Source organism: Camellia sinensis, chromosome 6 (genome assembly GCF_055761805.1).
Source record: "Camellia sinensis isolate YWXY chromosome 6, ASM5576180v1, whole genome shotgun sequence".
NCBI lineage: Eukaryota > Viridiplantae > Streptophyta > Magnoliopsida > Ericales > Theaceae > Camellia > Camellia sinensis.
In genome coordinates, this window is record NC_138966.1 from 194,638,111 (window position 1) to 194,653,702 (window position 15,592).

Consider the following 15,592-nt stretch of genomic DNA (forward strand, 5'->3'; position numbering starts at 1 on the left):
AGATCCTCAACAGATTGAAGTAAGTCCTTTTGTAAAAAATCTCAAGTTAGGAAAAGCTTAGTGGTGCATCGATTCATAGTGAAGAAATTCTCAAAGAGGATTCTTGAAGAGTGGACGTAGGCCAGTGAGCCGAACCACTATAAATCCTTGTGTTAAGTTCTTCTTTCCTATTCTTTTTACATTATGTTAATCTATTGATTATCTGCTGCATTTAATTACTTAAGATCTTTTGAACCTTATTTTTAGACCAAATTTTTTAATAACCCAATTCACCCCCCCTCTTCGGTTGCTTTCCTGTTTAACCTGTATTGATTATCAGGAGTTGAACAAAGTCACCATCAAGAATCCGTACCTTCTGTCACGAATCGATGACTTGTTCAATCAACTTCAAGGCACTCAGGTATTCTCCAAAATTGACTTGAGTTCTAGCTATCATCAACTAAAATTCAAAACGAAAAGTATCGAAAAGACTGCCTTTAGAACCCTTACGGGCACTATGAGTTTTTCATCATGCCATTTGGCGTCACAAATGCTCCAGCGACCTTCATGGACCTTATGAACTGAGTGTTCAAACCCTATCTTGATGAGTTCATCATCGTCTTCATTGACGACATTCTCATATACTCCAAGTCGCCGGAAGACCATGAGTAGCATTTGCGAACAGTTCTACAAACACTACGTGATCACAAACTTTATGCCAAATTGAAGAAATGCGAATTTTGGATCACTAGTGTATACTTCCTCAGTCACGTCATTAACAAAGACGGTGTGGACACACCATTTTTGACCGACTTTAAGACTCAGACGTCATCGATTGAGCGCTCGGTGATGGTGCATGTTGTGCTCATTTAGAGGTTTCGGAGTTTTGGCTGAGGGCATTGCCTCCGGGCCTCTGAATTCTTTTGTGCTTCGGATCGATTTGTGGACCGAATCTTGTTTTCTCTTCCCGGGGGGAGGGAGAGGTCTTGTAGACCATCTCTTTGCGGTCGTAGACCACTTTTCCCATTTGGAGACTAGTTTCTGGTTTTTGGAGCCTTTGGCCGTGCGCCTTGTCTCGGGACCGCTTAAAGTTCACCGTTTGGCGTGGTTTTTGAACCACACCTTGTTGCCTCTGCCTAGAGAAACACTGTGGTCCGGGAGACCACTTTTGTGGTTGCATACCACTTTTGGTGCTCGTCAGCTAGTTTTCGGGGCTTTCGGCTGCGTGCTTTGCCCCCCGATCTCTCGTATTGCATCCGTTTTGGTTTGTTTTTGGTACAAACCTTGTTTTCCTTGTTTGGAAGGTGGTACAAGGGTGGGAGACCAGTATTTCTCCTGGCCGACCACTCCTTCCTCTGCCAGCCAGTTTTCTTGTCGGACAACTGGCTTTCTTGGTCTTTGGGGCATCTTTTCTGGTCGGCCACCACACCACTGCATTGTTTTCATGCCCTGGACTCTCTCCCACCATGGCCGACCAGTTTTTGCTCTTAGAAGCCACTTGAAGTGGTCAACCGACCACTTAAAGTAGCAGGCCGACCACTTCAAGTGGTCGGCTACTTTTTGATACCTTTTTGGAGATATTTTCCTCCAGCTGGAGGACATTAGGGCCATCCTCCATACAGTATGGAGGGATTGCCTTGGTGCTTAGCTTCTCCTAGAAGCTTTGCCTTTCCTCTTCTATAAGAGGGAGGTCCTCCCTTCTCTAGGTTAAAAAAAACTCCCTTGAGTTATACATATAGCCTAGATCTATACTTCTTCATTTTGCTCTTGTTTTGTGTTCAAAAGTGTAGTTTTGTCTTGCTTTTTCACACAAACACACACCCAAACACCATCTTTTTGCTACTGAGGTGCTTAGGAGCTGGTTTTGGTATTCTTGGGTTGCTTTGAGCTTGAAAAAGTTGTTGGAGTTGCAACTTTAAAGAAGGTCTTCAAGGGTGAGTCTTTGACCTTTAAAACCCCCATTTTTGCTTGAGCTTTTAGCCCTTCTTGCATACGTTTTAAAGCTTAACTCTTAACTAGAAAAAGTTCTATTTTTGCATGCTTAAAATAGTTGTTTGAGGTCACTTTTTCGTTTGGGGTGATTTCCCCCCTCTTAGGCCTTGTTAAGCCTTATTTTGAGCCATCCCTTTAGGCTCTTGTTGAAGCCTTTGCATGACCTTTTTACCGCTGAAATCTAGAGGATTTTCAGTGGTGGAAAGGTGGTTTTGGTGTCCTAAATAGGAGAGGTTCATCCCCTCTCCTTGTATTGTGTTTACTTGCTTCATATGCCTCATGCTTGAGCATCTTTGTTAAGCTTTTGTTGGCCATATCTTAGTTTGTATTTGTGGTTATTTTGCTGAGGCATACCACTTTTTTGGCTTGGTTTGTTCACTCCTTGCATGCTCCATACACTTGTAGTGTAGTTCCATAAAATAACCTAACATGCATCATGTTGTAACATGTCATTTTAGCATGCTTTTGGCTTAGCTCTGAGAAGACTTTGTTCATGTTTTATCATGTTTAAGGTCTGATTTGTGTTGTCTTGGCCATTCATGACTTGATTTGTATAGCCTTGGTTCAATCTAGCTTGTTAGCTTTGTGTATTGAGTCCACTAGCATGCATTACTTGGACTATTTTAATGATTTGACATAATTTATTATGTGATTTCAGTCTATGTTTCATGGCCATGCATCCTTATTTATCACTCATTCAATGCGTTGGAGGGTTAGCCCCTTTATACCTTAACATAAACCATTGCGTATGCCTTCATGCCATAGCTTGCGAGCCATCATTTCAGCGCTTATTTGGGGTTATTATGCCATGATATAACTCTGATTTTTATTGGTTAAGTCATTCCATGCTTGGTCTTAATAGGTGTAGTGTAATCCGCCTTATTTGCCTTGTATGCATCATGTCTTATACCCTCCATGCTAGCCTATTTGGGCTTCTTTCCATGAATGTTTTAGACTCGTTTTAACGTGTTTTAGGTTGCCTTGGTCACATGTTTCATGTTTTGTATACTTTTAGTACAAATGCTCTTGCTTGCCTCAAGCTTTGAGCACCATTGCATGCTTCACTTGTGTTGTGCACATGATTTGGCATCACTTAACATGACATTTCAGAGCATTTAGCATTGCCATGTTCCTACCTCAATCATGCTTTTCGTGCTTTGAGTGTTATGCATTGTTGCCTAGTTTATGCCTTAGCTCGTATGCTTGCATGCTTAGTCCTTTGAGCCTTCATCTCAGCATTTTTAGGTCCTTATTTTGACCTACTTGAGCTCTGTCCATGCATTTGTGCCATGTATTGCATGCCTCATGTGTAGTCCTCTTTGCTTGTCTTAAGCTTTAAGGACCATTGCATGCCATGCTTGTGTTGATTAAGTGATTTGGTATCATTTCTTGTCTAATTTTAGTGTACTTAGTGTTGCTACACTTCCATACTTTTCACTCTTTAAGTGTTCTTGAGAGTTGCACCTTAGTGCCTTAGTTGGTGAGCCAATTGGCATGCATGTTTGTATGTGTTTTCGGTGCCTTCATTTTAGCATTATGGCCACTGTTTTGGCATAACTGAGGTCTGTCCATTTCGGTTTAAGTTCATTGAGTATATGGTTTGCATGTTGTTGCATGTTTGGTGCATTGCACATTGTTGCCCTTGTTGCATTGCATTGTGCATGCATGCATTACATTGTGTTAAGAACCCTCATGATTGCCTTGCATTAAGTATGCCATCTAGTTCTTAGTATTTAGCATTTTGTATGCCACGTTATGCCTTGCATTGTGTATGCTAGGTTGCTAGTTGCATTGAGTATGCCATGTAGTTGCATGTTCGCATGCTAAGGTTGCATTACATAGCATTGTGCATGCCATGTTTCTTGCTTGCATCGTGTTTGGAATAGGTGTTAGTCCAAACACGCGAAAAGAGGGATGTTTCATACTTAAAGTGATGAATCGTGCCTTAATTCCCGGTCACCGACGCTCTTGATCATACATGATAGAGTTCTAGGCCTTATGTGTTTACTTGTGCATTCATTTTACATTGAATTGTGCAACTTTGCCTCTCGGCCATCATGTATTGAAATGCATGATTAGTGGCCCGAGGGTCGAGAACCACACCCCCTTGAGTTTATGACATGATAGGGAGGGTGGTTGTGCACACATATCTTGCAAATACATTGCCATGCCCTTTCTTGCTCTCTGTTGTAGCAAATTGCAGTTCAGCAGCAACAATTGGCCGGCCAGCCAGAAAAATTAGCTGGCTGACCACTTTTCTAGTTTTTCAACAACCAAAAGTGGTCGGCAGGTGTCTGGAGAGACCAAAAGTGGTTAGCCACCCTCCCACAGGTTTCCCTAGGTGGAGTTTCAGCTTTCTGGAGCTTGGTGCAAGTTTCTGAGGACAGATGAAATAGAGGCAAATCGGGGCATCGCGTTGGATTTCCGAACAAGGTGAACCGAGCATGCATCCAGTCTTCTCCCTCTGAAAACCTCCTGTTTTACTGCTTTCCTTAGTTGCTATGCTTAGATAGCTGGTTTACGCTTTGGTTTGTACTCTTAATACTTAATGCGTTAGCTATTCAATTCGTTTTGTAATAATCAGTTAACTAGGATTAGTTAATTAATTTGTTGTGTGATAATTAGTTTAATTAGCTTAGATTAGCTAGTTAGCTTTTTATTCGGTATCTCTCGAGAGAGAACCAAGTGTTGTAATAAGCGTGCGTGTGTGTGATGCATGTCTTCCAACCCCCATTTCTTTCTCCCTTTTACTTAGCCGCTTACGATGGTTAGTTTTAGGGCATATTTCATGTAGCATACCTTACGCTCGCATGTTTGCATCATTCATCTATATTGCATGCACCGGGCTTGGCGTATCATACTAACTGTATTGTATTTCAATACATTTATTTGAATACATGTATCAAGTTGCATTTCACATGACATGACTAGAATAGCCGAGCCTATCTTAGCTACATCTTCGCATGTATTACATTAGCCATCTTAACATGAACTAGGATCATGCATGATTTCTAACTAGTTCTTTGTTTTGGTTCGGAGTACACTGTGAGTGTTTACGCTTTAGCATACTACATGTGTGTTAATGTTGCTATGTTAGCATGTTTTCCATGAGGCTAATTGCTTATGTGATTAACTGCCTGAATGCCTGTGGGTAAAGGTTGGATTACCTGAATTGGAATAATTCATTGAAATCCGCATTTTAGCCTACTTGCAAGTAGCAAACTTCAAACCATTTTCCAAACAAATGGATATGCGATGCTTCATTCCAAATTAGGCGATCTAGTCTATACTTGTTTGCTGTGCACATCACGTAGTAAGACTAGCTAATTAATTGGAATAAGAGCACATGTGTTTTCAAAAAACAAGATATCATGCTTAGTACAGGCTGATCTTTGATCAAGCGAGCGGGGGTGCTCATTAAATGACTTTCCCCAATCGTACCCAAGTTCCCGAGCCAAGGCAACTTTGGTGATGACGGACACGTGGCCTTAGGCACGAGTCAGGGTTTCTTAAATTCTCTCAAAACAAAATATTTAGGTGGCGACTCTGTATCTGGCAAAGGAGTCCATGTTTCCAAAACGATTTGCCGAATTTGGACTCTTTGGTGATTTATCGGTCTCACATCGCACATTATGAGATTAGATTCAGAACCATGACATTTGAGTCCGAACTGTGGTAAGACCAAATGAACGAAATGGGATTTTCCCGGGATGTTCGAGGCGCGTCCACAGACGGCATCTCGGTTGACCTCCAAAAAGTTACAGCAATCATGATACTAATGTGTTAGAAATTTGAAATTTCTTGGGTCTAGCTGGCTATTATCAACATTTCGTGTAAGATTTCTCGAAGATAACATCACCCTTGACCCAACTAACTCAGAAGAACACACCATTTGAATGGACTGTCAAACAGGAGTGTTACTTCTAGGAGTTAAAAAGTAGACTGGTGTCAACTCCTATACTAACACTCCCTACAAGAGCAGATGAGTTCGTAATTTATAGTAATACCTCATACAATGGTTTGGGTTACGTTCTTATGCAAAACAGAAAAGTCATTGCTTATGCCTCGCTACAACTAAAGACTCACGAGAAGAACTACCCAACTCATGATCTGGAATTGGCTGCAGTGATCTTTGCCCTCAAGATCTGGCATCATTATCTCTACGGTGCAACCTACGAAATTTACACTGATCACAAGAGTCTTAAATATCTGTTCACACAGAAGGAACTGACTATGAGGCAACGACGGTGGCTAGAATTTATGAAGGACTATGATGTAGAGATCCATAACCATCCAGGCAAAGCTAACGCGGTGTTAGACGCATTGAGCCGAAAGACGACAAGAAGTTTGGCATGTACTCTCGTTTTTCGCAAGATCAATGGACTGCTTGCCGACATAACCGTGGAACCTACATTGATTGAAGAAATTAAAGCGCGCCAATATGAAAATAAACTTTTGAAGAAAAAATAAGAGGATCAAAGGAGTACGCCTGATCTTGATTCCATAAGCAATGGGATACTAAAATTTTGAAATCGAATTTGAGTACCCGACATTCTGGAATTCAAGAAGAAGATATTGGTGGAAGCTCATATATAGCGATCCTGGTTCTTCCTTCTTTGATTGTTGTATCCGGACTTAGGTTCCATGGAGTTGGTTGTTGTATATGTCTTGTTGTCATCCTTTAATTCCATATATTTGAGTTTTAGGATGTATTGGGCGTATTTCGAACAGGTTGGTTGAGCTTTAGTCCCATTCCTTGTTGCCCAGATTTTTGGTGGTCCGCTCGAGTGGGTCCCTTTGCGCTCGAGTGGAGTTTACACACTTTCAGCATTTTGTGCCTCTGCAAAACTTCTGCAGGTGCGTTTTTCACGCTCGAGCGGATTTCCTTACCCTCGAGCGGGTCACGTTCAAGCAGGCCTCTTGGCGCTCGAGCGGGTGTTTAATGTCTGTAAAAATACTAGAAGAGGGTAATCTATGCTCGAGCGAGTACTTTTTGATTCTGTGTCTTGGCGCTCGAGCGGGTCTTTTTGCGCTCGAGTGGGTCCAGTTTTTTGTGTTTGATGAACGTCCTATTCTCCGCTCGAGCGGGATAGTCATATATCAGATGGCAGTTGGGTGATTTTGAATCACTTTTCACATTTCCTTTCTCTCTCTTACTTTTCTAAACCCTCTTTTGAGAGCTCCTCTCTCTAGAATTTACCTTCTCTCTAGGGATTGATCTAGCTTGAGTGATCTACTCCCTTAGTGTCTTTGCAAAGAGTGTAAAGCTTGGCTTGGGCTTCCTATCAATCCGAAAATCTTGGGTTTTGGAGCATTTCGAGATTTCTTCATCATCTCCTTTGAGTTCCATCTCTTGAGGTAGGGATAACTACTCATATTTATGGTCTTTGACATAAACTTGCTATCATTTTGATGTAATGTTGAAGTTGGGTAATTGTGGGTGTTAGGGTTCCAATATGAAAAGAGGGATTTTGTTCTTTTGGGCCAATACATGTGTATTTGGGTCCTAAAATGAGATTGTGGTTGTTTAATGATAATATTTGGGCCTTTGGGTCAATGTTGAGGAAAATGAAAAAATGCCATGTTCGGGTATATTTGGGTCATTAGTGTAATTAATGACATTTATTATGGAAATATGAAATTGAATTGGGATTAATGAAATTGGCTCATTATGTAGTAGAATGTTGGAGTTGGACTTAATAATCATTCACCTTTGAGAATTATTGATAATTTATCTGTTGGTGCATTTATTATCTGTTTAGAAATAACTGCTTTGGGCTATCGGTGGAGGATAGTCTTGATTGTTGTAGACACTGCATGATGATTAGGTGAATTAAAACCAATCAATTTGAGTATGTCATTGAGTATGACGGTTGGAATAATACAACGAATATGTGTATTAATTGGTCATTGTATATGATGAGTATTTGAATACATGAGTGCCGAATCCTGCGGATGAAATTTTTGTAAAATGGCAATTTGAAAATAATTATACATGGGTGCCGAATCTCGCGGATGAAATTTCCGTAAAATGGAAACTCGAAAATATCTATACATAGGTGCCGAGTCCCGCGGGTGAAATTTCCGTAAAATGGCCACGAGAAAATAATTCTATATGGGTGCCGAATCCCGTGGACGCAATTTTCGTAAAATGGCAGTTTGTAGTATTGTTGGCATGAGATGTAATCTCATTTAAGTTGTTTGGCCAGGTTCTGAGCCGTGTTTACAAGATGAGATTTTGTTAAGTAAAGGATTATGGAACTGGATAATACTGTATGCTGGTTTATTTGGGTTAAACATTTATCAAGTGCTAATGTTTTAGTTATTGCTCATATTATGTTTAGCATATCTCTACTGGGCGTTGGCTCACCCTATTTGGGACATTCTTTTCAGGTACAGGTGACATGCCACCTCCAAGGACGTAGCTTGGGAGGCTTAGTGGCTGAGAGACCTTTTTGATTACTTTTTGTATTACATGTATATCAAGCCAAGGGCTTATTTTGTATAGAGTTAGTACTCTCCTTTTTGTAACCAAGTGATGACTTGGAAAGTTGTAAGCCCATAGGGCATTTACTTTTGTTGTCAACATGTAATACATTCTGTAAGAATACTTTGATTTATGAAATGTGATATCTCTTTCTTGTATCATGGATGTCTGTTTTTGGGTTTATTTTGAGGACGTTACATCATAGCTCGAGATTTGCAGTCCACCCCGACAACACAAAGATATACCAGGATTTGAAGGAACACTACTGGTGGACAGGAATGAAAAGAGACATAGCAAGCCATATCTTCAAATGTCTGCATTGTCAGCGTGTTAAAGCAGAACATAAGAGACCTGCAGGAATGCTGCAACCACTTCCTATTCCTGAATGGAAATGGAAGCACATTACTATAGACTTCATGGTTGGGCTACCATAGTCATTTTCGAAGAATGATGCAATATGGGTTATAGTAAATCGATTGACGAAGTCGGGGCATTTTCTGCCAATCAAAATCATGTACTCCCTTAATAAGTTTGCCACTCTATACATCAAGAAAATTATTTGTTTGCATGACACCCCACTTTCAATTGTGTCTGACCAAGACCCCTGCGTCATGTTTCACTTCTGGAACAAATTGCAAGAGGCTTTGGGGACTACTTTAAAGTTTAGCACTGCTTATCACCCGCAAACTGATGGGCAATCCAAAAGAACAATCTAGACATTGGAAAACATATTACGTGTATGCGTGTTGGACCTCAAAGGTAGTTGGGATAAGCACCTACCTTTAGTGGAATTCGCCTATAACAACAGCTACTAAGCAAGCACTGGAATGGTACCATACGAAGCTCTGTATGGAATGAGGTGTCGATCACCTCTGTGTTGGGCAGAAGTCGGAGACAAGAAACTGTTAGGCCCCGAGATTGTGTAAATAACAAGGGATAAAATTCAATTCATCCAGCAGCAAATTTGCACTGCCCAAAGTTGCCAGAAAAGTTATGCGGATACACGGAGATGGGACTTGGAATTCCAAGTAGGGGATCATGTGTTCCTCAAGATCTCACCAACAATAGGAGTTATCCGATTTGGAAAGTGAGAAAAGTTAAACCCACGATACATCGAGCCATTCAAGATACTAGAAAAGATTGGTCTTGTAGCATATCGCCTTGCATTACCACCTAAACTGTCCAATGTCCACAATGTGTTCCATGTTTCAATGCTCTGATGGTACCTTTGAGATCCAGAGCATGTCATCGACTTTGAGAACTTGGAAGTTCAAGAGGATCTCTTTTATGAAGAGCAACTAGAGTAGATTCTCGATCGTCGTGATCAAGTTCTCCGAAACAAGACCATACCGCTGGTAAAAGTTTTAAGGAGAAATCATCAAATCGAAGAAGCGACGTGGGAAATTGAAAGTCAAATGCGAACCAAATACCCGCACCTTTTCGAAAATCAAGGCATGTGAAGTTTGGGGACAAACTTCTATTTAGGAGGGAAGACATGTGACACCCTAAATATTTAATTAATATCACAAACAATTATGATAATATTAATACTAGTGGGAATGATAGTAAAATAAAATAATTTAATTTATTATACAATTAACTAGGGTCAATGTAAGATGAAGACAAAATAAGAACAATAATAATGAAAATAATAAAATAACTAAGCTATACGTGCTATGTAAATTAATTTGCTATTGTGATTATCAATTATATGATGAAGAGAATTATTTGGGGGCTAAATTAGTCACTAATTAGTGTGATAAGATTGGAATGTATAGATTTAGTTAAACAAATCAAGTAATAATTAATTACAAAGCTTTGTTTTTAATTGAGAGGATTTGCAAATATTGCTAAGAAGATGAAAGTGGAGCCATTTGTACGTCTAGGTCTCGGGGGAGAGGTGAGTTATCACTTAGGGTCGTTAGTAAAGGGTGAGTCATCACCCAACCATGTGTATATAAATTGGAGGGGGGTTGCGAAGTTGGTGCTAGCGGAAAAACAAAGAAAAAAAAAAGAAAAAAAAGAAAAGAAAAAGGCATCAGTAGAAAAAAAAGCGAGGAAAGGGCTGAAAAACCAACGGACATAGAAAGGAAATAGTAAGACTCAATATTAAAATGAGTTATACTATACCTTGAGTTACTATAATATATTTTACGCAACTCGTGTTTTATAACTTATATTTATAATTTAATTACGTTAATTATTTTCTGAACTCCATTTACATAAATTGAAACCCATAAATATATTTGTTTAAATTTTAGAAATTATTTGACAATGATTTTGTAAACAATTATGTTTTGTAAGTACCACCATGGGAGTCCCATGCCTTAGGGAACTTAAATAACCATTGGCTTCTGTTTGGCCACTTTGTGGTTCTCTGTTGTCATGGATTCATTAAACTTTATTCTGACTGTCACTCATGTGACCTTCGTTCTACTCTGTTCTGTACGGTGGTTATGATTATTTATTTACATAATTTTCGTATTGCAGTTTCTACCACTTTGAATAATTTGTTTATTCAAATTAAGTTATGTAAATGTTTTAACTTAACTAACTATCCATGGTTATTTTGTGCTCCCTATACTCTTGGCATAATATTTCTCACTTTGATGTGTGCTTATAGCTGTTATCCTTTCAGGTGATGAGATGTAAGGGAGACCCGTAACCTCGTGTAGTGGAACATACATAAGAATTTGATAATGATCCGCTATTTCATTCTTTTCTTTTCTTTCTTTTGTTTTTTTTTTACTGAGGACTGGTCACTGAATAATAAAATAATAAAAGCCTATAGATGTACTTTTTTTTATCAGCATAATAAATTTTCTGTTTAATTATCTCTTACTTCCATTTTATCTCTGTCTGCACCATTTAACTTGTTACGATTATAATTATTTAGTAAGTTACGATTTTAGCCCTAAGCCCTGGGGTTGGGTCGTGATAGCTGTGTCGACGGTGGCAGTGTTGCTGTTTGAGTCACTCACCTTGGTGGTAGACAAACAGCTACCCATCTTCTAGTTTTTGTTAAATATGAAAAATTCAGAACTATGGAGAGATCAAACCCACCCAATAATCAAATAGATAACACTAATCATATATACTGAGAGATATGTCTCTATGTGTGTGTGTATATATATATATTGAGAGAGAGAGAGAGAGATGTAATGAGTGGTTAAGGAAGAAAGTTTAGAGCAAATGCGAGGAAGAAAAGAAGAAGGGGGTGGTCAAAAGAGACTACTATTAAAGAAGAAAAAGATCACGATGAAGAAGATGAAGAGAGAGAAAGAGGAGAGAGAGACAGATGAACCACAATTGGTGGTGTTGTTAGCAATCGTGGAGTGGATATGCCTTAGGTGGGAGGGGCTGTATGGAGAAGATGATGCCTCATAGTGGATGTGTGGATGTAATGCCACTGAGGGTGGTTGGGTAGCGGAATTTAGGAGAAAGAAAATTATGATAGTAAATGACATTCATAAAAAAATTGAAAAAAATATATTTTAATTTTTTCATTAATTCTGTTACATTTCGTCACTTTTGCACAACAATTCAATTCTAGTACATTTATAAAAGGCAAGAATATAATTTGCAAACACGCGAACCATGTGTGCAAAATGTAATTATCCCAATTTTAAAAGAACTATACACAAAATTGAAATGACCCCCATTGTTTCTGAGCTCGCCCTGTGAAATGCTTGGTGAAAACTTGAGAGGGTTTCTAAAGGTCGTGAAAGAAGTGTGTTTTAGGGCAAAAAGTTTCAACACTGTGAAGAAATCCTCTGCAGAACTGGTAATTCTCTCTCTTTGGCTAAAAAATATTTCATCAATGTCTAGTTTAATCTGCAAATCTTTACACCATTTGAGGTCTGCTACTAGAGCTTCTTCACCAACCCACCACCACAATCTCTATTTCCTTCAAAACCATCCCTTTTCATCATCATCACTCAAAACCACTCCAAATCAACACTCATTCGCAGTGAATTACTTCGTAAACTTGTGTGGGTTTCCTCTAGAAAATGCTATCTCAACATCGAACTATGTCAAATTTGAAACTCCAAACAAACCTGACTCTGTCCTCGCATTTTTGGAGAACCACGGCTTCACCAAAACCCAGATCTCAAATCTCGTCAGGAAGTATCCTCTAGTAATCTTATGTGATCCGGAGAAAACGCTTTTGCCCAAATTCCAGTTTTTCAAATCCAAAGGTATTTCGAGCACTGATGTTGTCAAAATACTATCTTCAGAGCCAAGTATTCTCAAAAGAAGCTTGGAATACAAAATCATCCCATCTTTCAATTTTTTTAAAAAATTGATGGGTTCCCCAGTGGAAATTATTAGACGCTGTGCCAGGGTTCTCTTCTTTGATCTTCAAGTTTCTGTAGTACCCAATATTGAAATTTTGAGAGAAGTAGGTGTGCCAAATGCGAAGATTGTGTCCTTTTTTAAGTACGAACCTAGAAGACTCATGACTACTAGTGATAGGTTTAGAAAGATTGTGAATGAGGTAAAGAAAATGGGTTTTAATCCTGTGAGCTTGAAGTTTGTCATAGCATTTCAAGCGGTTAGCTCAATGAGTAAATCGACGTGGGAGAAGAAGGTTGAAGTTTATAAGAAGTGGGGTTGGTTTGAGGATGAGATTCTTGTGGCTTTTGAGAAGTATCCGTGGTGTATGATGGCATCTGAGCATAAGATCATGAGAGTGATGGAATTTTTTGTCAATAAAATGGGTTGGGATTCCTCGTTTCTTGCAAGAAGACCGATACTTATTGGTCATAGCTTAGAAAAGAGGATTGTTCAGAGGTGTGCAGTGTATCAAGTATTGTTGTCGAAAGGTTTGATTAAGAACAACAATTTTAACTTGACAAATATGTTGAAGAAACCTGAAAAGTGGTTCCTAAAGAAGGTTGTCAACGGTCATGAGGAAGAAGCTCCTGAGCTATTAAAATTGTATAAGCAAAAGTTGGCTCTTGCAAAGTAAATAGCATAGGGGCACATAGATAAGAGTGGATGAGGATGTTTCTTTTGATACCAACTCAACAAACAATTGCCCTGTTGTTTTGCTTCTCATGGTTTAATTCTGGTTATTGAATTATCTCATTTTGTCATCTGTAAGCAAGTTTGAGTTCAATGTTTTCACTCTGACAAATGGGATTCGAAGGTTCACATTGCTGCATTGAATCTTTGTCATTCTGTAATGGCTGAGGTTTAAATCCATGTACCTATATCTGAAGATTAGGCAACTCCTTAATGCTGCATTCTTCGTTTGAGTAACCGTTGCACATTAATAGTGTTGTTGTGTCCAGTAAATTGTTGATGTTATGCCTATGAGATGTTAACACAGTGTTGGTAAGATAAGCCATTGTCTAACTTTTTTGTAGGGCTAATTGTGTAAGCCTCATTTGAAGGTAAGATTGTCACATTTTCTTCAAAGATGCATCTTACATTTTTTTATGTTCACTCTTCTAGTGCAAGTTTTTCGTATTTTGTATACTATTTACTGCATACAGCAAGTGTAGAGGCTAGACAGGAACTAATATGGTTCTCAACATATGGAAGTGCAGAGAAGCCTCTAGAATTTGTTGAAGGCTTATGGACTAGATGAGTGATCGGTATTAGAACCTTATAACAACATCAATAAAGGAAAGCAAGACAAATGCAGGAATCATGCTTTAAGCATCAAAGCAATGCATATAATTCCAGGTAGGTTGGCACCAAAAGCAAAGCCCTATCATTTGCAGCACTATCAGGTCAAACAACTCCTCTCTGGTGACAGTAGAGTCTCGAAACTTAAGCTCATTTCCACACTGACCACATCACCGTACATGGAAAAGCTTTCCATAACTTCCCAAATGGTTTTTTGATTCTTAAACCTTCCCACCATTGCAACAGAACTTCAATAAAGTCTGGAAAAACCCACTGCAAACCCCACCACGATAACAAATCCGACCAAATTCTCCTAACAAAGGGGCAATGAAGCAATAAGTGAAGTATTGTTCCATCATGAGTCATAAAACACACAGGCCGTGCTGAGGCTGGGATCAAGAATACCAATATTATGAAGAAAAACTGAGGCTGTGTTTGGTTTATGTTTCAAATCAATTTTCCACCCTTATATTTCAATGTTATGTTTGGTTTAAGTTTTTAAAAAATAATTCCAAGACATATTTGATACATGCATGTTTGGCAAGGTAGCGTTTTTGAATTTTGAATTTGCGGATTGAGTCTACCCAGTCACCCGGCCGGTTGACCGGAACAGTCCTTTTTTTTTTTTTTTCAATTGCATCTTGTTATTTGAAAGCACACAAATTTATATTTGTTTTTGATAATTTTAAATATAGATATTTTTTTTTTAGATCATTTTTAAACAAAACAATTAAAAAAAAAATTTCCAACCAAATATACAATTAAAAGTAATTTTAAAACACTAACTGAATATTTTTTTAACAAAAAATAATATATATATTTTTAAATATTTTAAATAAAAAATATTTTTGGAATTTTAAAATTTTTTAAATAAAAAATTATTTTTTTCAATTAAATTTTAAAAAGAGTTTGTTTATGAGTTTTGAATCAAATTTTCAATAGAATTTTGAATTGTGTATTTGGTTATAAGTTATAAATTTTGAAAACTTTTTTTAAAACTCATAACTAAATAACTTTTCTCTTTTCAAAACTCAATTTAAAATTCAATTTAAAACTTTTAACCAAATAAATTTTCTCTTTTCAAATTATAATTTAAAAATTCACAAACTTAAAATACAATTCCATACTCAAATTATAATTTTAAAACTAAACTCAATGCAACCAGAGGTTTTCAACTTACCTTTCCAAGCCAACTAACCTAAAAATTGGACCTTATCAGGAACAATCACTTTGCTTGGTTTTGATTTTCAAAAAATTCTACTTTTTTTATTTTCGTGTTTTTGAATTTTCACTAATTTTTTTAATATTTTAAATTTTTAGACATACTTAACATAAATACACTTAAAAAGTATAATATTTTTGAAAAAAAATCTTTAAAAATTTCACTAAATATCAATAATATAAAAAAAAATGAAAATTTAGTATATTTTTTCATATTTTCATGTATTTATTAATTTTTTAAAAAAAAAATTCAAAATTTTTTTACTATTTAGATAT

The 15,592-nt window shown here is 37.8% G+C and overlaps 1 protein-coding gene across 1 annotated transcript; it reads left to right on the top strand.

Moving 5' to 3' along the window:
- Positions 1 to 12,143: 12,143 nt before the first annotated feature.
- On the top strand, positions 12,144 to 13,430 carry LOC145793955 (uncharacterized). The gene has a single exon (XM_082876871.1). The coding sequence runs from the start codon at positions 12,144 to 12,146 to the stop codon at positions 13,428 to 13,430; it is 1,287 nt and encodes a 428-aa protein (XP_082732997.1).
- The last annotated feature ends 2,162 nt before the right edge of the window (positions 13,431 to 15,592 follow it).